Source organism: Lates calcarifer, linkage group LG19, assembly GCF_001640805.2.
Source record: "Lates calcarifer isolate ASB-BC8 linkage group LG19, TLL_Latcal_v3, whole genome shotgun sequence".
NCBI classification, from domain to species: domain Eukaryota; kingdom Metazoa; phylum Chordata; class Actinopteri; family Centropomidae; genus Lates; species Lates calcarifer.
In genome coordinates this window covers 8,566,246-8,587,396 of record NC_066851.1, presented here as the reverse complement: position 1 = coordinate 8,587,396, position 21,151 = coordinate 8,566,246, and the positions used below count along the sequence as shown (strand labels likewise).

The window sequence follows — 21,151 nt, the reverse complement described above, 5'->3', positions numbered from 1 at the left end:
GCACTTTCAAGCTGCCTTCTGTTTAGACCGACTGCTGTGTCCCTGTGTGCCAACTCCTGTAATCCCCTTAGACACACCACCTGCAGACTGCCTGTTATGTAAAGACAGGGCATTATAAGGGCTGACCAGGCTGTCCTGCATTAGATAGCTGAGCACAGGTTGAAGAGTCCACACACACACACACACGCCAGGACAGACCCTCTGTCACTGGGTTTCCCATCCCGGGAGTCCAGGGGAAGAGGAGCCTGAGAAAAAACTCCCCCCTGATCTAACGGGAAGGCCATCGTGGAACACTCCAGAATGTTTTTCAGACTCCCAAGACTGACTCCGGGCTACATCAGGTTGTTGCAGGTGAGTGTGAGCGATTCAGCAAGTTATAAAGAATTTAGTTGTTTTGTCATTCACAAAATAAGGAGGGTTTGGTTTGGATGTTTGAATGCTACTTTATTATAAACATATATAAGTTTTAAAGACAAGTAGATACTGTAACCACCTACTCCATATTTTCATGTGCTGTGATTTTTACTGTCAGATGCGTAGTGACACTAAAGCTGTCTGTACCACTGGGTATCAGGGGTGTGAAGTGCTGAGTCATTAGAAGTTGCCTGCAGTGGATTGCACTTTATTGCAATATATCTGCACCAAGCATTTTGTTTTGATTTAAGACCTTTAAAGAAAAGGGCTGAAAGCCTTTTTAATGTTTTGGATTTGAAGTCTAGGTTGCATGGAGCTTGGCATGTTCTGTTTTTAGTGGTTCTTGAGGAGTAGAAGAAAGTAGCAGATGAAATAACTTGACAGTCCAGAGAGAAGCCATTGATGTAATGAAGTCTTTGCAAGGTACTGGCTTTATGGGCATGAATAGTTTTATAGACAGAGGCAGAGCATACAGCAAGTTAGTTTAACTGAGACATTATGCAGCCATTTTTGTCAATCCACTGTCTCAACAGATTGACTTGTGACAAGATGATGAAGTACAGTGCAGCACATTATATACATGCCATCCAGTAATTGTGGGATGCATTTTGTTTTAGCTCACAGTCATGTTTTTTGTGGTGTTTACCATCCAAGCCTGCAACAGTCCATTGCATTGTAAATGGAAATGGGAACTGGGTGAGTGAGCCACAGGAATGGCTTCTTAACTGCCTGTGACACAGCTCCATTAGAAACTATGAGGTTTCTATTATTTGCTCCTCTATGCTCTTTATAATTGTCAAAGGCCCATGGAGGAAATTACCCATGTCGCAAAATAGACAAGCTTTTTGTTTGTCAAAAGAGACAGACTGCGATTTGGCAAGTGAGAGAAGATGGGTTTTTAATCTCTTGGGCATTGGTGGGAGGGTTGGATGGGGTGGGGGGTGGGGGGCTGAGGTGAGCATATTGTCTCTCACTCATCTGATGCAGACAATTGTGCATGCATATACTTGGGGCATTAACAAATCCTAACTCTTGGGTAATTCTTTGCAAGGAAGTTGCGTTACCTCTGGACTACTTTGATCCACCTGTGACAATTAATTTATCTTTCTTACAGCAAAAAGAAAAAAGAAAAAAGAAATCCAACATTCCTCTGATCATGTTTCCCTCTCCACTTTTCTTCCCTTTCAGACCCAGGCCTACCATAATGTGCCTGTGACTCCTCCAGCTGAGAAGACCATGCCTGGTATGGCCATGCTGCTGGGGGCTGTGGGGATTGGCATGTGTGGCTACAGCTCCAGGCAGTTGGCCCTCTACCACCGGCCCTCCGCCCGTGTGCTGCAGTGGGTTGGCACGCACACTGATGCCAGTGTGGTGGGCGCTGCGGCCCATAGGACCCCCCTCCTGGATGTAACTCGCCGGGCCAATGCCTGCCAGGAGATCCCTCCTCCCTCCTTTGTGGGCCAGAAAGTTCCCTTGAAATAACTTGTGATTCTAGGTAGGACTTAGGCTGGCCAACATCATTGGTTGAGTTCCAGTAACTACACTTTTGCACGTCTAAGATCGTAGCTATGCTGGCCCATTGTGCTAATGCGGCCCATGTGCTCTCTGAAGATGTGCTATAGTGTGGACTCTGACTGAACCTGTATGTTGGCAGGAAGTTGGAAGTGATATCTAGTAGTTATTTGGAATACTGTCAGTAGTGCAACTCATATAAAAATTGTGTAAAATTCTACTGGAATGCGTAAATTATTCACTAATATTAGAGTCTTTAATGCACTAAGAGGATACTAACTAAGCAATGTGAATGGTTGGATGAGTACATAATGATGCTGGAACTTCCCAAAGACTGTTGCTGAATGTGGCTTGAATGAGCTAACATGTTTAATTTGGAGACATTGTGTGTCTTTTTGAGGCCTGGCGTAATGAGGGACTGACACTTGGCAGTGCCCTTCTGTACACAGATGGTTGGCAACCCGTTTCCTTGTGCCCCCCCCCCCATTCCCCCAACCCACCCTTCCCCAGGCAGACAGCCATGTGTAAGTGCTTGAGCCGCCCATCCCCTGCCCATGACTTCAATTGATTTCCTCTGAGGAGGAGCAGGTGCCATCCGTCAAGAAGCCCTGGCATTTGCTGGCTCGGTCCGGCGTCGGCTGTCAATCAGGAGACAGCGGTGGGAGACACAGGTTGAGGCTGAAGCAGAGTCTGGTATTTTCAGAGAAGTTACATCCTCAGAGAGTTAGAGTGATGAAAGGATAGCAGAGAGCAGCAGGGCGGTTTTGTGGATAGAAAACATATCTTTTAAGTTTATTTACATTTGATGTCAAGGCCTGAGTCATGTAAACAACACTCACATTAGTACAACCTGCTGGATTATGAATCCTAATTTACCTAGCTGAGACGCTGCGGGTGGCAATCGGGCAAGGAAGAATGGTGATTCCTCCTGGATAAGCCTGTGACCTTAGCGCGGATTAACCCAGGTGGAAAATCATTCCTGGCACACACACTCATTAACCTAATCTGGTATTATGGAGACAAGGACCCATGAGAGTCAGACTGTTCCTGCGCATCCCAACTTTGTACCGTTCCCCCTGCGGTGTCCACCATTGGTCCCACTGTCGTACATGGATTTATAGATTATGAAACTGGTGTTTCTATTTGTGTTTACACCAAACATTTGGCAGTGAAAAGGGGACTTGACATTTGGCGAGGCACTGAGCGTGGTTGAGAATGCGTGCTGTGCCTTATGGATAGCGCGGGGTCACACTGTCTTTAAGTTTTACTGCCTCCTATGCTGAGTGCGGATATGCAGAAATCAATTGAAACTGATATGATGGTGACACAAGTCATAAAAGGGAGATTTTATTTCTCCATAAACAGGGGACAGGAGGAGGAGGAGGCAGTTTTACTAGTAGTCTGGAAAGTTGTGAAAAATGAAGTTGGTGAGAAAGTTGAGTGTTTCATCACTTAGAGGTCAGCCAGACCTTGTAATCCATTTTTTCATTGCTGAAGAGCTATCCCTTGTCTGTCTGCCAAATTGGACCAGCAGCTAGTTGTGGCAGGTTGGGAGTTTTTAGAGCCCCCAGTAGCGACACTCCAGATCAGAACACTGGTGCAGGAGGTCACCAACAAAATTGTCATAATCCACTCAGCAGAGGGAGCTAATGGCTCCAACTGGCATCAGACACTGAGCAATTGGTCACCTTACTCTGGACAGAGACTGACACCCATAAACAATATCATAATGGGGTTGTGATGGTCTCGAAGCAACAGGATACACCCGATGGAGAAGCAGAGGGTAAACTGGGTCTTTCAAAGCTTTGCTTTTGCTGGTAACAGATTCAGGTACATGTATGATTAGACTTGGTCTTCACCTGCTCTGAAATAAAAGCCTGAAAGTATTTGACATTTTGGCACTCAATGCGTCACGTTCAAGCATTGCTCTCCTTTGAGTGTGAAATCAATGTGGATAGGGGTTGGAGGTTGTGTAATGCACCTGGCCAGTTTTGATGGATTCTCTCTATACTGCAGTGGTGCACAGTGAGCACAGAAGCACTGTGAAAACCCATTGATCTCAGTCAGAGAGTGAGGGAGAGCTTGTCTCCTCACTGCAGCAAACTTCCCGTTTCACTCAGCATCATACAGTTTATGAGGGAGATCTGCCAAAAAACATGTTTGCAGTTGGAATAAATTACAGGGAATGTTTGAAAGGGCATTATTCTTCTGTTTGCCTGGAGTTCCATGCATCAGTGCTCATCCATTACAATCCATAAAGGTCGACAAATGGGAGTTCAGCTTTGTCCATCAGAGGAGAGATTTGTTCTGTTAGCAATATAATTAATATTTGATGAAAAGATGTTAGAAGAGATTTATGAAATAAAAGCATTTGGCAAACATGCTGCTCTACTGTTGCACTTTAGTCACACCTGTGGGTCTCATTGTTACTGTAAAGTGCTATGCGATGAAGTTGTTATTTTTCTACCAAGAAATAAATATGTTTTTAGTCAATGTGCAATTCATGCTGTTTTGCTGTAATTAAGCTTAAAGAGATTAGACCACTTTGTATCAGTTTAATCATTCGTCAATAGGTAGATTTGAGCCTCCAGTCATTCGTCATCTGTTGTTAAGATAATCTCTATGCCCAAGACCTCGTTTGGAGCTACATAACTTTATGATGTAGCAGACTAATATTATGGATATGGTCAAGTAAACAAGTTGGACAGGACTGGCATTCACATCCACACTATTCCCAAAAGCATTTTTTTATGTCAATCCATAACAAATCTCCCACACAAATCTGCACTTTTAGTGGTTCATTAGTGGGTATTTTACATCTCAAACTTCCAGGGGCAGATATCACTACTGACGCTGTAGACTTCATAAAATACACACTGGACAAATATGTGCTATTATTTATTTGCTTAAACTCCAGATGTCAGATGGACTTTAAAGCTTCCACATAGCCAGTGGACAACAGACTCTGGGTAATCGGGGGAAATGTATTTTATTTGCCTCGAGTCAAAATTAAAGGGTCACTAAAACCCATAGTAAACAGCAAATACAGAAAGTAAGACGATTCATTATATTCTTTATTATTGAGTTGATCAGAATTTACAAAAACAGGCGTAAAAACCCTTTAGGATAGAAAATGGAAGCTGGAAAGATGGATGACTGTGCCTAGTATTTTGGCAAATGTGCTATTTTTTGAGGAGCAACACATAATTAAATCTACATATCACAGCAGAGACGCAGCAGTCTTTGTTGCTGTTGTGATTAGGGGTTAAGTTACATTAAATGTGTGTTTTTATCCTGTGTACTGCTTCAATAATTGGACAAGTGTGTTCTGTTTGTGTTGTTTACATCAGGATTAAACCAAATCAAAGAGCTGCATTAGTGGTAAAGAGTAATCAGAGGAGTCATTGAATTAATGAGCGTAAACATACCACCCCAGTTTAACGCATTCACAGCTGAGCATGCAGATGTTGCACTGAAACATCAAGTCAGTGGAAGTGATGTGGGAGCCAAACACTCAGTGGTTAGGTTTATATGAAATCTATCCAATAAAAGTTGGTATAGACTCTGTAGAAAATAGAATTTTCAGCCTGCAGCTGTCTGGTACAGTGGGTCAGTGGGTCACCAGCCTGTGAGAACCAGCTTCATAATAAGTCAAGAGATAGGTGAGGAGAGCCACCACGTCCCCGAGGCAACAGGTCTTTCCAACACAGCCTAACTGTGCCCTCCAGTGGACACAGCCAGCGGCCATCACCGGTGCCATCGGTCATTAGTGTCGTTTTTTTTTTTTTTTTCGCTCTTTGTTTTGCTTTGCGGATTAAAACCAGCCTTTGTCTTCTTATCAAGACTGTTTTTTTTCCAGCTGTAAAATGTTGCGCAAGTTAAACTTAGTTCAGAGGAAACGCTGTTTCATTTCTCCAGCAGCCATTCCCTCTCCTCAGTGAAGACACGCCAGGGCAGCGCGCTTGGTTGAGCAGCGCCGGAGGAAGCAAAGCGTGGAAGGAGAAGAGTCCACCAAACTCAGAACGAAAGGACTTGGGATTTATTTGTCTGCTCTCAGCGGTTTGTATCCACTTTTTCCATTGCTCTTCAGATTAAAGGTATGGGTTTTAACGCAGCTGGCGAAAAGTTTGTACTTTTCCCAAACACGTTTTCAAACTCTTGGATGCGCCTTTCACTCGGGGTTTTGTGTAAAAGTTTGAATTGCTTTAAAGTGGCTTTAGAGAGAATTTATGTTCATCAAAACATTATGTCAATGTTATTTAGTCAACTCGGACTAGTTTTGTTGTTTCGATGGCGCGGAATAAGCTGCCTCTGTGTTGGTTTTGGCGCATTTCTCCTATGTATACTTTATACTCATTCAGATGCTTTTAAACCTGACATGCTAACACTTTGTTTGGCATATGTGGTCACACTGGAGTGTCCTGCCTGTGGGGACCTGCTGATCTCACCCCCGTGGCTCTGCCTCATTGTGTAAACACACTTGATTTTCTTAGCATTCAAATGAGCAGCATGAGCTCCCTGCTTCCTCCCCCAGTCTGCCATCAACTTTCAGGGAATCGAGAGTCGGTTCCTGTTCAGAGCTGTAGTCAGTGAATTATTTCTCAGCTGGGTATAACTGTGCATAAGTGCATGACTTCATTCATCATCTTACTGGATGTCCTGTGTGTGGTGTGTTTTGGTGTGTGTGTGTGTGTGTGTGTGTAGGTCACCTCCACAGTGTCACTTTGGTCTGGGCTGAGTGAAAAAGCAACAAGCACCTGCAGGGCCGCATCTGTGGCCCAAACCCCATTACTGCAGTATGGGCAACTTCTCCAGCAAGGACGGCCATGGACCCACAGGTATGTCAACACACACACACACACACACACACACACACACATACACCTACACTTCTGAAATTACTTTTTTAAAACCTCTCTCTAGTTCTGGTCAAATCACCTCCTTTAAATCTTCTTTGCTCTGTGTCTGCATTCTGAAGTGGATTTCAAATATTTGGCAGTAGACACAGATGGCTGGCAGTGTGCGTTTGTGTGTGCGTGCATGTGTGTGTGTTGGCCTCATTTTTTGAAATTCTTTGAGAATAAAGCCAGCACACCTCAAGGCTCTTATTCATGTAGTAGGAGGGGGATAGTGGGGAGGGAAAAAAGAGGGCAGATACAGGAAGAGCGAGCGTACTACAATAGAATCCCTTAAAAAGAGAGAGGGTGGATGAGGGATAATCAGGAAATTGAAGGCAACAAAGGGAGAAGCAAGCGGAAAGACTGTGTGTGTGTGTGTGTGTGTGTGTGTGCGTGCGTGTGCAGAGCGGCAGGAGGAATCTTGGCAGCCCTCCTGCGTATTGCTCAGTGAGTGGTCATTCTCCTCGCGTCCCTGTGTGATTCGTTCTGGCCCCGCCGGGCCAGCTGTGATGAATCGGCAGAATTCCCCGGCTCAGCACAAGGGCAGCGGATTAATCATAGGAAGCCTAATGCTATTGGACACACACACACTCACACAGACCTGAATGAACACACACACACACTCATTCAGTCAATCTGCCACCCATGGTTGGATGAACACATTAACGTTTGGAATGAAGAAATAAAGAGCAGGGGTGGCATGAGAGAGTTATTAGACAATCCTGTCATTCTTATCCAGTGATTTGGACCTTACAGCAGGTGGTGCATAACTTTGGAAATGTTTGACTGCTGCTCTTACATCACTTAAGAAAATAGCACATTCATTTTGCTAGCAGTGAGGCTTTTGTCCAAAGAAGGAAAAGTAGGAGAGAAAAGACAGACACACGATGCCTAGTGGTTCCCATAGCTTCTGAAGTTATTATTAGTTGGGCGAGGAACCCTGTGCCAAAACGTAAAAATCCCTTGTGTTATTGCTGCCGTGTCAGGTTTTGGAAATTTATTTGTAGCCCACTGCTGCAAATTCACCCGTGTGACATTTATCCTCTGTGTATGTGTGCGTTCCTCGATTTGGAGAATGAGTGTCGCGGCAGCATTGCAGATGAGCAGTCCAGGAGGAATGTCTCCATTAAAATGTCCACAGGGGCATGGCCTTGCCAGCCAATGAGGGACTTGTTGTTGTGGTCACCTCACTGAATGGTGTTTTCAGTGTCAACATGCCAGGATAGTGACCACTAAACTGTTTTCTGTCGTCAGTCTGTCCATGATGGAGTTGTTTTGTCAGCTCTTTCAGTATCTCTTGCAATTGCTCAGAACTTTAAAGCCCCCCTTCCACTTAAAAAAAAAAACTACTGTGAAGAATTATGTATGTGTGTTCAGAGTTTGACACCAGAAAGTTGTTTTCACTTTCATCTGCTGGAGGGGGAAAGTTTATTCATGCTCACAATAGATCTCAGTTTAAGATGAGTATGACCTTGTGATAACTTACATAAGTGATGTTAAAACTTAAAACCTGCAGTGCAAGAACAATAAAATGCAAAATCTTAAAACATGTTTGGAGAGTGTCCTTATACATTGTGTATTTATCTACCTTATTTTATCTGAATTTCTTGTTTTTTTGGGTTTTTTTCTTTAGGGGTCCATGGAGATAGTTTCCACACTCCTCCTACTTCTCCACAGGGTGATGTGCCTGCCTTAATGCCTGGTGTCCCCCAACTCCACCCTACCTCTTCTCAACCTTCCCTTGCTGCCCCGGTTTCACCTCCACCTCCGGTCCCCTTCATCACATCCATCTCTAGGAAATCACATCCCAGCACCACCACTTCCCCGACCACCCCCAGCACTTCCAGTCCCGCTCCTGACTGGAGGACTCATCCACCTGTCAGCTCAAACAGCTCAACCACTGGCCCTGGAGTTAGCCCGGTGCACAACAAGCCAGGGACTAGTACGGTTAAAGGACAGGTTACCTTGGGGAGGAATGGGGGTCCTCCAACCTCTACTCCTAGGACCCCAGTCTCCCAAGGGAAGACTGTGGCTGTCAGCCCCACAAAGAGCCCCTCTTCTCTGTGTAGTGCCTCACCTTTGGCGGGCAGCTCTTCGGGGCAGAACTGGAGAGAAAGGGACAGTGGTCTGAGTCAGTCTTTACTGCCTGGTCATGAAGCTGGGGACAGCCATGGTGAGGAACTGGAGAAGCTGCTGGAGGAGTGTAGGACATCACTGGGTATCACTGGCAGTCATGACAAGGCCACGAACACAACAGGCAAGACTGATATATGTTGTTATACTGCTAGTATTTCAATTTTCCATACATTTTTTATGAGTATACTTTATATACTGCCAAAGAATAATATTCAGGCTTACAGAATTTTAGTTTGAACACATTTACATTTACTTATTTTGAGAAGGGCAAATCCATTTCCTTGACATTTCTTTTTTGTATTTGATATGCATGTGATCTCTTCTGACATTTCTGTATCCTTCCCTCAGAGATACTGAAGCACCTACTGACAGAGGTGAAGAATTTGAAGAGTACTTTGCAGGTGAGATGTGCTCATAATGTTGTTTGTTACTCTGGCCAGTTTCTTCTTTACCAGTTGTTGGGTGTGTGCTCAGTGTGATAATAATGACAAATGACCGTTACCTAAACCTCTCTCACAAAACAGCAATTGTTCATTCTTAGCGTGGCCCAGCCGGTCCAGTACTTGACATTGAAGCAACTTGCACAAAGCTGTGTTGAGAGTGATACTCTGTTTATAGACAGTTTGGAGAGTGGTGTGTCTTTTCCAGCCATAGTGTATGGAACAGATTAAAGAGGGTGTTTATCTGCTCTAATGTAAGCTTAGCATGTTTGGCTAACTAGCTTACTAACTTTAGAAACTGAGTATTTCAAAGCCAGGAAACAATATTTTGTGGGGTTAAAAGATGGCTCATATACTGTAGTACTTTCTCACTGTGTTGAAGCCAGTCTTCTGTGTTACTCTATAATTTTCGTTATGGTCGGCAAAGACATTGGTTTGTCCTCATCCTAAGAGCCTCTTGTAAGCCTAAAATTGAGAAATACACTGCAAAACCAAAATGAAGATGAAATATCTTAAATCAAAGAAATATATGCTTGTTTTTTCCCCTTGTTTTTTAGAGCAGAGTTTTTGCAGTGAACAGGGTAATGTTAAAATGAAATGTTAGCTCGACATTGCAATAAGAACAAGGACACAATATCACGTATGTAGTTATCACGTATGTAGTTATCAGTGCATATTTAAGACCTCACTTACATGATTGTCATTCTAAAACAAGTCAGCTGGAAACATTAAAAGTTAAGCAGGGACAAAGGTTTTAACAAACTAAACTCTAAACTCTACGCTAAGATTAGCTAGCTACAAATGTTTTAGCAATAATCACCGTTTCAGCCCATAAAACTGCCAGTGGCTGGATAGAAAGGAGGAACTTGCTTTTGTCTAGCTCTGTCTGAAATGAAGAACCCTTTGTTGTAAAAATTATTATGATTTTTGAGTGGTAACTCTACACACATGTATGTCCCATGCAAAAGTGAAGGACATGACAGATGTACTCAGTTAGTGGGTAACTAGAAGAAGTAGAGCTTAGCGTCAGTTAGACACCACATAAACAGAGGAAATGCCTCAGTCTTTGAATAAAAACCTTTTTTGAGTTAGTTTTTCTTTTGCCACTGAAATGTACCTTTTTCATAACTGTTTCTATTTTTTCACTCATGAAAAAAAACACAACACAATTGAAATAGTAAAGTGGTTAAGTATAGCAACGTAAACAGGAAGTCACGCTCTCCAATTATACATAAGTCACTGTAGTGCATGTGACCTTTCATCCAGGAGATAACAGCAAAATACACCCTGTCACCCTCCATCCCCCTCTATCACAATAGGCCCTGGAATGGGCCCTGCTTGGCCCCCTGGGAGTTCTATTTTGCTAATGGAGGTCTTCCTGTCCTCTGCTTCTCCTGAGAGGCCCAAAAGAGGAAAATCTTTGAGACCATCCTCTGCTCAAGTTTCTTGTAGCTCACGCCTGTAGATCTGCTCAGAGATTGTTGCATGTGGTAGCTCCTTTTCAAGAGAGAATCTAATTCTTCAGTGTTAGCGGGACACCTGTTGCTTTCTTTGTTATAGTACACACTACATCAAGACCCCTTACAAATGTTTCAACCTGATAGTTTATTTTCCCTCTCAGGGATCCAGGCATAAGATGCTTGTCCAACAGGGCGACTGGCTATTTTGGACTGACCCATTTTTAGGTCCCAAATTCAAAGTAGGATAAACCATGCACAATAAGACTAAAAATTCTGCAAAAAATCACTCTGAGTCCCAACTGCTCAGGCATTTCATACTCTTATGAGGATGGTGATATTCTGCGGTAATTTCCTGTCAGTCGTTCGTTCCAATTCCTGACCCTCCCTTATGAGGATTGTAGCCAGAGGCTCCCAGCTTCCTCTAGATCTGCCACAGATTACAACAGCTGGAATATGACCTACAGTATGCCTCCCTCAACACCATCTCTTCTCTGCTTTTTTCCCTTGCTCTGTAACTGTCCTCACTTTTAAGCAAGTACTAATTGGACAGACATGTACTCCATCTCTTCTCCTCCACACCTCCATGGTGTCACCTCTTTCTCTACTTGATATTCTATCCCTGCTCCCTCCTGTCTTTCCTTCCTCTCTCCTCCACTTTCCCACATCCCCATAAGGACCTGGAAATGTAAGCCTCTCGCAGGCCCCCATAAACCTCAGAGAGACTGTGGTGCAGCACTAAGAGGTAGCCATGTATTAAAAATCAGGGCAATCCAACACTGTGTTTACATGGGCCCTCTGTAGGGCTATATAAGCTAGCTGCTGTCCTAGGAGCCTTTTTGTGGAGAGCCGGAGAAGGGGAGTGCAGTGCGGAGGAGGGGGTTCACATTCGGCTGTTCAGGAGACAAAACTTGTTTTGTTTTGTGCTGTATGGTGGTGGGGGGGTGGGGTGGGGGTTGCTGCAGCTTGAAATGACTGGCTGGCCATGTGCTTTTGTGTGTGTGCTACACGTGAGACAGAAGACTCACAAACACGTACAGACGGATTGGAAAGTCTTGGCGAGTACAATTGGTTTTAGTTTTGTAGGGAAGCCTCACCCCTCCTCACCCGCCCCAACATCCTCCTCCTCCCCACCTTCCCTTGCTGTGCCTCTCTGCCTTTTCTTCATTCCCTCATTCTTTCTCCATTAGAGAGCTGACCGCTCCTCCCTGAGCACAAGAACTCAAAACAATTACCCTACAACTTTTGCTGCAATGCTCCGCTCCATTCCCCTTCCCCTGTCTGTCTTCTCCTCACCTCTTCACTATCTCACTCCCTCCCATCCTCATCCGTTCTTCCACTTCCATCCAGCTTTTCATCTGACCCCAGCTTGCTTAAGCCTTTTTTTCTTTAGCTCTGACCTCCTATTTTTGACCTTTTTTCCATGTAATTTAAGTAGCCATTATTCTTCCAGTCACATTCTATCAGCTAAGCCTCTCCTCCACACCTCTTCATCTGTCTTCGTCCCCACTTTCCCAAATGCTTCTGTCTTTCTTTATCTATCCAGCAACCATAATGTATTTCTGATGTACTGTAGTTAAACCGAATCCTGAAAAACTAGACACATGATTACCCAATGTGCAGCGAACTACTAAGGATGTTATCCAATGTACCATCTGTCTGTGCTTATGTGCACCACCAGCCTTCAATTGTCTTAACCAACAAAAATGAAAACACTCCATTCATGGCTGAGTTGTGGGTGGCAGGTCAGATCTCTGCTCCCTCCTGGAGACTTAGTCGATCTCAAAGCCCTGCTTTGGAATCAGTTCCAGGTGAACGCTGCCGGAGATTTCCAGGAATGATCTCCAAGGTTCTCTCTGCTCTCTTTTCTCCTCGCTAGACTGCTTCGGCAAAACCAGACTCAAAAGGGTCCTGTATCTGGAGGCCACGGAGGCTGTTCGCATGTAGAATGAAGATTTTGTATTTGGGAGTTGGATGGAGGGGGGCGGCTTATGTTCATACCGTGTCGAATTTGCTCTGCACCTTAAATGGCAGTGACTCTGGACCCTTTTCTTTGATGTCTGAGGACATTTAGATATGCAACTTGTCGGCTCTCTCAAGTCATTTTCCATCACCATTCAGTGGGAATTTTGGCTGTTTGGTACTGTACATGTGTTTGACTGCTATAGAGGGAGTGAATTGTCTCTTAATAGGCGTAAGAGTTTATTCAACCATTCTTTGAATGCACCACAGGCAGTGGAAAGCTGAAGAGAGGAGCCATTACAGAGTTGGGATGTTTCCCCCAAGTATGTGTTAGAAAGGATGGGTGTGGAGGTGAACTAGGGACAGATGGTTTGAACACACACACACAGACACACACACACACACACACACACACATAATACACTATCTCCCCAAGTGTGCTGGACTGATTCCAGGAATCGTCAAGAAATCAGATGTGCATCAGCAGTATAGGCAACAAGTGTGCCTGTGTGTGTGTGTGTGTGTGGGTGGGTATGTGTGTGCTTGCGAATGCTGGACACCACATCTGGTCTTGCAGTGGGGACACGAGGTCATGGTCTTGCGGGACTGAGCGAGCGTGTGTGTCTTAAAACTGACAATGCCACACCCTTATCTCAGTGTGAACTGTGGAGCACCCCTTCCTGTTTCCTTAAACAGACATGCTCCAGTTGGAGTGTCCACACTCAGATAGCAAAAACTCTGTGATGACAAGATCCTTCAAGTCCTACTCTGTGTTTTAGTGTTGCTTAATATAGAACTACAAACAGAAACCACTGTTCTGCTTTTCATTTGACACATGTTGCCAATGAGAGTGTGCTCCGACTTAGCCTGAAAGTGTGGAGATGTGTGAGAAAACTTAACAATGTGGTTTGGTGGTGAGGTAAAAGAATACGGGAGGTGTATGTGAGGGAGAAGAAAGGGGAATATGATATGTGTGTGTGTGTGTGTGTGTGTGTGTGTGTAATCGGGTCCAGCTGTGGTCTTGAGTCACTGGTCAGATGAGGGAGCGACTTGGCTCGGATAGCGCCTCCTCCTCCACATCTCTATCCATTCTTCATGTAATTACCAACCTCCCCAACCTCAACAGTCCTTCACATCACTCTTCCTTGTATCGCTCCACAGTCGATATGCTGCCACTATTAAATCTGTGTGTGACTTCAACCGCTTTTATTGCCCTTCCTCTCTTCTATTCCTTTTTCACATTCCCTCTCTTTTTATGATGATGACCGCTTAACATTTTTTTAATGGTCTGGTATCGTTTACCTCTTGGCTTCATCGGTTTGGAGTGAGTCTTTTGATGTCTGGGGTAGTGTTTGTGCATGTCCCAGGCAACGATACTCTTAAAGAATGAAAACTGAAAATGTTTTCTACCTTAGCCATTCATCTTGACTGAATCTGCTTCAGAATAATTTTCTCATTTAACCAGTGAAGCTCATTTCAATAACAGTGGATAACAAGGAAAACACTCATTGAACCACAGGGATGTTGTCAGAGAAGGCGGTTTCACAATGCGTCTTTGGCTGGGCTCCCAAAATGTTGCTTAAATGTGTTTTCTCTGTCTGTGTCCAGACTTGTTAGTGGTCCTGTTTTTTTTTCTAAAAATTGAGGTCGCATTCTTGGTTACTTGATGTTAGATGACATGAGGAAAACCTTTTGGCTCCCAATTCAGCTATGCCTCATTAGAGATGACTTGCCAGCGCCATTTCTCTCTGCTTGCTGAGGCTTGCCGATCAGTTCAGTTCAACTTGTAGTCTCTTAATGAGGCCCAAATGGATGTTTGATCATTCTTTTGATTATTGTCATTGTCTGCTGAGGGTTCAGTTATGTTTGCTTTTGGCAATCAGACCCAGTTTTAATCCTTTGTATGGAGTTATTGTAGAAAGAGATTTACAGTATAATAATGTTGTAATGCAATAATGTTTAGTATAGCAGCATGATTTACCTGTTTGTACAGTGCTGCAATGAAAACATAAGCTGCACGTATTATGATCATGAAAGCAATGTAAATCAGTGTATCTGTAATAGTGAATTTTGTTTTTTGTTAGCCACGCTACCACGTCAGGATGAATTGTGATATCTTTAGTGATCCTTTAGCTCAACATTTTAGCATCATCATTAGGTCAAATTTTTTGTATAGTTTGCCCACTGCTTTGGTTTATGACCAAATACCTGAAAAGCAATTGACAACTAAGATGATGAACATGGTAATGTGACTAAGAACAGCCTCACACCATTTAACAGCATCGGTAAAGTACAAAAGTGTTTAACATTAATAATATGAAATATCTATCAGAAATGTATTGGCCAAGCGCACTTTTGTATAGAAAGAACATGATGAACCTGGGTAAGTAAAGTAAAAGCATTAAGTTAAATTTTACTTCACAAATATAGTGGCAAGCAATGTTGCAACTTTAATCAGTTGGAATAACAATAAGTTCGATTTCCCCTCCAGACCGAGCGTGGGGAATGGCTGCAGTTCCAGGCTGACCTCCAGGTGGCAGTGTCAGTGGCAGACCGTCTGAGGGCTGAAGCAGAGGAAGAGCTGACGGCGCTCCGTACGGCACACAAGGACGTCGAGAGGGAGCTGGCAGCCGCCCAGCAGAGACAGAAGGAGGCTGACATGCAACTGGTCACCTTGAGAGGGGAGTTGAAGGAGAGCAGGCAGAGACTGGCAACTCTCACCCAGGCTCAAGGCAAAAATGATGCACAGGCTCCACATCAGGAACCAGAGAGGCCCAATGCAGAACCAGCCAACACTTCTGAGAGCAAGGAAGGGACCCAGAGGGGCAGGGAGAGGGTGTTGTACAGGCTGGGACGAGAAGGGATGGATAGCAAGGGTGAGAATGACGTGACAAAGAATGTTGCCAGCGAGGAGGCGAGAGCAGGCTGTAAAGGTGTGACCAAACGTTACCTGAGAAATGTGACCAATGAGGATAGGAGTGGAGAGGAGGTGCGACCCAATGAGACACGAAGGACAGTGACCACAGAGAGATCAAGGTGCGATAAACTATTTGACCTTGTTCTTTTTGGAGAATACACACGAACAAATAGTACTTCTGAAGCACATTACTGATGCTGAACATTTTGTGTAGGTGGCTCCTCAGTGTGTTCAGACAGATTTTTCAAATCAAAGCCTCTTTCCTGTCTTAAACAGTTTTCTCTCTGACATAGTATGCAAAAATTACCAAATTTGGTCAGGACTGTGATTGTGGCTTCTTTCGAATGTGTTGCATTCATCCACAAGTCTTGACACGGCCACTTGAGGACAGTTTGAACAGTTGAATTTACAGCTGGAGCCGAGTGGAAAAGCTGTCCTGGAAAAAATGCCATCAAAAACAGTTGGTTTGGTTTATCGTGTCTGTTCTCTCTTCTGTGTTTTATAATACTACAGAAGCCTGTCCAGACTACCTGCCTCCTCAGACTCCCTCACCGTGCAGAATGGAACCTCCCAGTCCAATACTGCCACAACAATTGGACCCACAAACAAGGTGGGATACTTTTGGTTGTTAGCCAGGAGCTTCTTATGCACTTAATCAATGGTTTGTTGCGCTTGTAATGATTTTGACCTAATTTGAATGAATTTTGTTTGTTTCAAGAACTTGGCACAACTAAGAGGCCGAAGAAGTCTGGATTGGCAAGACAGCAAGTCAAGCACTGACACAGGTGCGTGTGTACAGCATGCTTATGTACAATGTGTCACAGTATGCATGTGTGTGTGTTGTTGCTATTTTTTTTTACTTTATCCAGAAATAGTGAGGGATAGCCACCCCGCTGAGTTTTTGATCACTAGCGTTGCTATTGAGCAATGTTTTTACAGGTGGGACCGTGTTTTCTTTGTGCTGTGCATGTGCAGGAGGACCCACGGTGACATACATGCACGCTCCTGAGCAAACGGGCAGCCAAACACACACTGATTGCTGATTGTTTCATGCTATGCTGCTGAATGACAGTTGATGGTGGTAGCACTAAAAGAAACATAGCAATGTGTCCTCGAGGGCAGTGAAGAAGAGAATTGCTTGTAAACAACAAGGATGAAAACAATGCAGGGTTTACAACATTTAAAAAAATTGGATGGAAGGGAGGAGGGAAGGAAAATCAAATTTGTTAGACCTCAAGGATATGTACAGCATGTTTTGGTTAAAAAATGCTGAATGTAAACATACATTAGTTTACAAGACAACTCCATAGTGCACCTTTAAAGCTGCACAAATCAACATGTTTTTATAAATGCTCAAATTATTATGCATCATGTGAAAGGGGAGGCATGTAAAACACACAAAACCATAGGAAATCATTATCTAATTCTGCAGTGTCTCTTAACTCTATAGAGCATCCACTCTTACCCCTTTTATAATGTAATTTCCAGCCATAGCAGATGGTTGTGTTCAGGGTTAAAAGTTTTGATAAGCCAGCTGTACTGCCCCCCAGTAGATGGGTCACGGGTTGTATACCTGAATGTCTTTCCTTTCAGCACTGCTTGTTCATAACAATGACCTGCTGTTAGGTAATGCAGCATTGCTGCTTGTCTTTGCAGGAAAACGTGAGGAGTCTCTAAACAAGTACAACTCTGCCCTCACTGAATTACCTCCCACCAAGTGAGTCTACACACACACACACACACACACACACACACATACACACTCTTTGTGTGCAAGACACCAACCTAACTGCTACATCTTGTGTAAATCTAATGACTTGTTTTGACCAGAGTACATTTGTCTAATGAACTCATAAAGCTCAATATTAGAGTCAGCTGGGACAAAAAAAAATTCTTATATACCTCCATAAAATCTCTACTCATAACAACAACACCTGTAGTGTTCAAATAAAAAAATGAGGTCCTTAGCAGTTTGTATGTTGTTGTCAGGTCCCAGGATGGTTTCAACCTGCTGCTGCGTCGACACGGAGGCTCTAAGAGAAACTCACTTCTCCGCTGGTGTCAGAGCAGAACCCAAGGCTACAAGGTTTGACATGATATTGTACATATGTCTGTCTTAGACTTGGAGAGGTGTCTCACTGTTTTAAATATTCCTAGTCAGAATTCCAGTTTTCCAAGTGTAATGGGTCCTGATTTTTAGATTTTCTACCACATTTTCATCACTGGTGTTGTCCTTTCAAACTGAAACCACTGGAACTCCTGTCTTCCCGTTCCCCTTTCTGTTTCCTTTTCCATGCAGAATATTGACATCACCAACTTCAGCAGCAGCTGGGCTGATGGCCTCGCCTTCTGTGCTGTCTACCACACCTACCTCCCCTCACACATCCCCTACAGCACTCTTACCCTGGATAACAAGGTAGGAACTGTGCTTGGCGTCTGTGCATTGAATAGGACCAAGTGATTTATGGTGTCCCACTTATCGATTCATTTTTTTCTTTACAGAGGGAGAATCTCAGTCTGGCATTCAAAACAGGAGAGACTGTTGGGATTGCACAAACCCTGGTATGTCTCAGTGTGTTTTATAAATAAACAATTTTGCAGTCAAGCCTCCTTGGGCTTTTCTATGACCGATGCAAGGTTGATTTTGCACATATTTGAAATCTTTGTCCAACAGACAGTAGAGGAGATGCTGAGAGCAGGTGGTCCTGACTGGCAACGGGTCCTGAGCTACGTGGAGAGCATGTACCGTCACTTTGAAATGTGACTGCTGGAGGTACTGACAGACTGTCCTGTAGTGGATCCTTAAGGACTCATCAAAAGCAGCACCTCAACTTATAATGATGATGGCTCCCTGAATACTATACCATACCTTTGGTAGGTGCTGGGAAACTGTTTGCAAAAAAAATTGACATTTAAAGCTACTATGTGCAACTTTTTGACATTAAAATATTATTTTGCTTGATGATAAGGTACAGGATATTTTACAGATAACAATAACAATGCCAAAAGGCCATCCATAACGGAAGGACAATGGACATCAGCTTTTCCTACTCTGTTATAATTTCTGTTCATTTTTAACGTGTCTTTATGGATAGCAAGAAAAATGGTGTGGAAATATTTTAGCAAATTGGACATACTTACTATATTTATTTAATAGTTGTCTTTACATACATCAAATTTTCAAGCTAAGCAGATGTGTTTGTAACACTGCACACAAATTTATTTTTCTGAAGATATGTTTTATCCTTAAATTGTTGAAATAATAGATTTCTAGATAGCCTGGTGAAGGCTTAATGTTGAAACACACCTTTTTCTAAAATAATAATAGTTTGGATATTTTACTTTGCTCCTGTGGGTTGAAGTCCCTTCTGCTTTGTTTGCTGTGACCGGGTTAGAGGCTGTGGAAGTGATGTAATAAGTATTAAGTTTTGATTGGTTTGTTACCATTGACTCTACAGTCAGTATTACATTTTTTTGTTGTTTACATTTTGATAAGTTTCATATTAATGACGTGATATTTCACATACATCAGTGTATCATCAGCGTATCCAGTTGAGTAAAAAGGAGTGAATGATTAACAAAGCACTGCCTATTTAATGCAAAGAGTTACATATTGTAGCTTTAAAAGTGACTGACCACCTCACAGAAATTCAGAATGTGGATCTTTTTTATAGCATCTCTTTTAGGAAGGTAGTTGTATGTACAGAATGAGTTGCTGTATGTGTCTCCACACTGGTACTTCACTGGCAGAAAGTACTGTATTACATCATGTCTTTTTATCTGCCAATATGTTTTGCTTTTTAACCTTGTATGTGATGCTTTGCTAAAATTCCTCTTCTTCCTGGACCTTTTAGCACTCTGTAAATATGCACTTTGTCAGCACTTTGTTGGAGTAAGAATGTAATGATGTACAGAACAGATTTGACAGAGCTGCTGTAGTCTTGGTAAAAGCTGGATGGGCATTCAGTTGCAAGGCTGCAGACCAGTCAATTTCTGTTTTTTTTGGCTGTTGATGTTTTCTCACAGGAAAAGCAAGGACTGTGTGACAGTGATTGAAATCTAAAAAGTGCCTCCATGTTATCACAAGTGTGCCAGTGCTGTTTAGGCGCTCAGGGATGTGCATTACAGCAGTGACATAGAGCAGAAAAACACAAGCTTACACAGGCTTGCACATCCAGTTTCAACATCGTGTCACGTCACACCTGCATCCTCACAGACACACTGTCATATTTCACTAAGTGCTGAGAAACTAAAAGCCAGGTATTGTTAGGACATGTTTAAAGCTTAGTTTGTTGCCAAATATAAGTCGTACGTGCCAAATATTGGTCAAATACACCTTACGTTGTAAAACATGTTTATATGTAACTAGTGTGGAAAAAAACATGATACCAAAGAAATAAAATATTAATATGAAGCAAATAATAATGTGTGAGTATGGTGTAACCATGTGACCAAATATAAAAATTTGAGTTCATTTAACAGTTGCTACAATAAAAAGATTGGACATGAGCATCCATTTGAGGGCTTTTATCAAGTCAAATATTCCCATCTCTTCTGGTTTGACATGCCACTTCAAAGTGATGAATTAGCCTTGAGTCTGCTGCCTCCTGCTGGTCAGAAAGAGTTAATACAGACCTTGATTGTGCCTGTGTCATCATGTTCCTGAGTGAAAATTTTAATTACTGCTTAGTGGTTAAAACACAGCCCCACAATGCCTGCTATTTTCCTCCATGCTGCTATTTTTTGCTGCAAACTCTATGTGTAACCTGTATTTTTGTGTCACACTGGCATACATAAAATAAACAATGGCGTTACATCCCCTTTTTCGGTATATAAGATAACAGTAGTGGCTGTTTTTGGATAGAGAGCATCAAGACAAAGTTTAACTACATTTTGGTGACTGATCCACTTTGTTTCTCCCGAGACAAAGCCTCATTATCACCCCGCTTTTCTGTTGTCCTGACACCCTGTGTTGACGCAAGGTAATTAAAGTGTCAAACCTGTTTACCACATAGCTGAATTGTGATAACATGGATTTATTCTCTCTCCACAGCGAGTGCTATAAAGTGGTTAAATGTTTACAAAAACAATCCAGATTCAAACAGCAGCCTCCATTTTCATGCTAAGAATTAAACTCCCAGGTGGTTTTGTGTCACGTATCACATGCAGCGTTGTAATCCTTCTGCCATTCAAGAAGTATTTTCTTCCCAGTATGGATACACTAACACCAGAACATCAGGACTGGAAATTGTCAGCCTCTGAATAGACAGATGAGATGTTTCCCCCTGGGCAAAGGCGTTAAAGAGTGTGAACACCCCCCTCCACTTATCCATTGTGTGCGACAGAGAAAATGTGTGATAATATGTGTATGCATTCTGGTGTGTGTAAGAGTGTATGTGATCATGTGAGGGATGT

At 43.1% G+C, this 21,151-nt stretch overlaps 2 protein-coding genes across 2 annotated transcripts; both read left to right on the top strand.

Moving 5' to 3' along the window:
* The first annotated feature begins 150 nt into the window (after nucleotides 1-150).
* Nucleotides 151-2,394, top strand: zgc:193593 (uncharacterized protein LOC564090 homolog). Its single transcript, XM_051078170.1, has 2 exons — nucleotides 151-351; nucleotides 1,603-2,394. Exons 1-2 carry the CDS (start codon nucleotides 301-303, stop codon nucleotides 1,894-1,896), a joined length of 345 nt encoding a protein of 114 aa, XP_050934127.1. The 5' UTR covers nucleotides 151-300; the 3' UTR covers nucleotides 1,897-2,394.
* Nucleotides 2,395-5,606: 3,212 nt separating this feature from the next.
* Nucleotides 5,607-20,552, top strand: si:ch211-195o20.7 (cytospin-A). Its single transcript, XM_018697842.2, has 12 exons — nucleotides 5,607-5,985; nucleotides 6,631-6,764; nucleotides 8,458-9,081; nucleotides 9,309-9,361; nucleotides 15,311-15,855; nucleotides 16,250-16,346; nucleotides 16,455-16,521; nucleotides 17,393-17,453; nucleotides 17,726-17,822; nucleotides 18,036-18,152; nucleotides 18,239-18,298; nucleotides 18,411-20,552. The coding sequence occupies exons 2-12, from the start codon at nucleotides 6,725-6,727 to the stop codon at nucleotides 18,498-18,500; spliced, it is 1,851 nt and encodes a 616-aa protein (XP_018553358.1). The 5' UTR covers nucleotides 5,607-5,985; nucleotides 6,631-6,724; the 3' UTR covers nucleotides 18,501-20,552.
* The last annotated feature ends 599 nt before the right edge of the window (nucleotides 20,553-21,151 follow it).

What these genes read in the sequence shown, in the direction of transcription:
- si:ch211-195o20.7 (XM_018697842.2), top strand. Translation starts at nt 6,725, where the DNA reads ATGGGCAACTTCTCCAGCAAGGACGGCCATGGACCCACAG. An exon ending in ACTGAATTACCTCCCACCAA is followed by an intron (nt 17,454 to 17,725) that starts GTGAGTCTACAC and finishes TGTTGTTGTCAG; the next exon opens with GTCCCAGGATGGTTTCAACC. An exon ending in GCAGAACCCAAGGCTACAAG is followed by an intron (nt 17,823 to 18,035) that starts GTTTGACATGAT and finishes TTTTCCATGCAG; the next exon opens with AATATTGACATCACCAACTT.
- zgc:193593 (XM_051078170.1), top strand. Translation starts at nt 301, where the DNA reads ATGTTTTTCAGACTCCCAAGACTGACTCCGGGCTACATCAGGTTGTTG. An exon ending in GCTACATCAGGTTGTTGCAG is followed by an intron (nt 352 to 1,602) that starts GTGAGTGTGAGC and finishes CTTCCCTTTCAG; the next exon opens with ACCCAGGCCTACCATAATGT.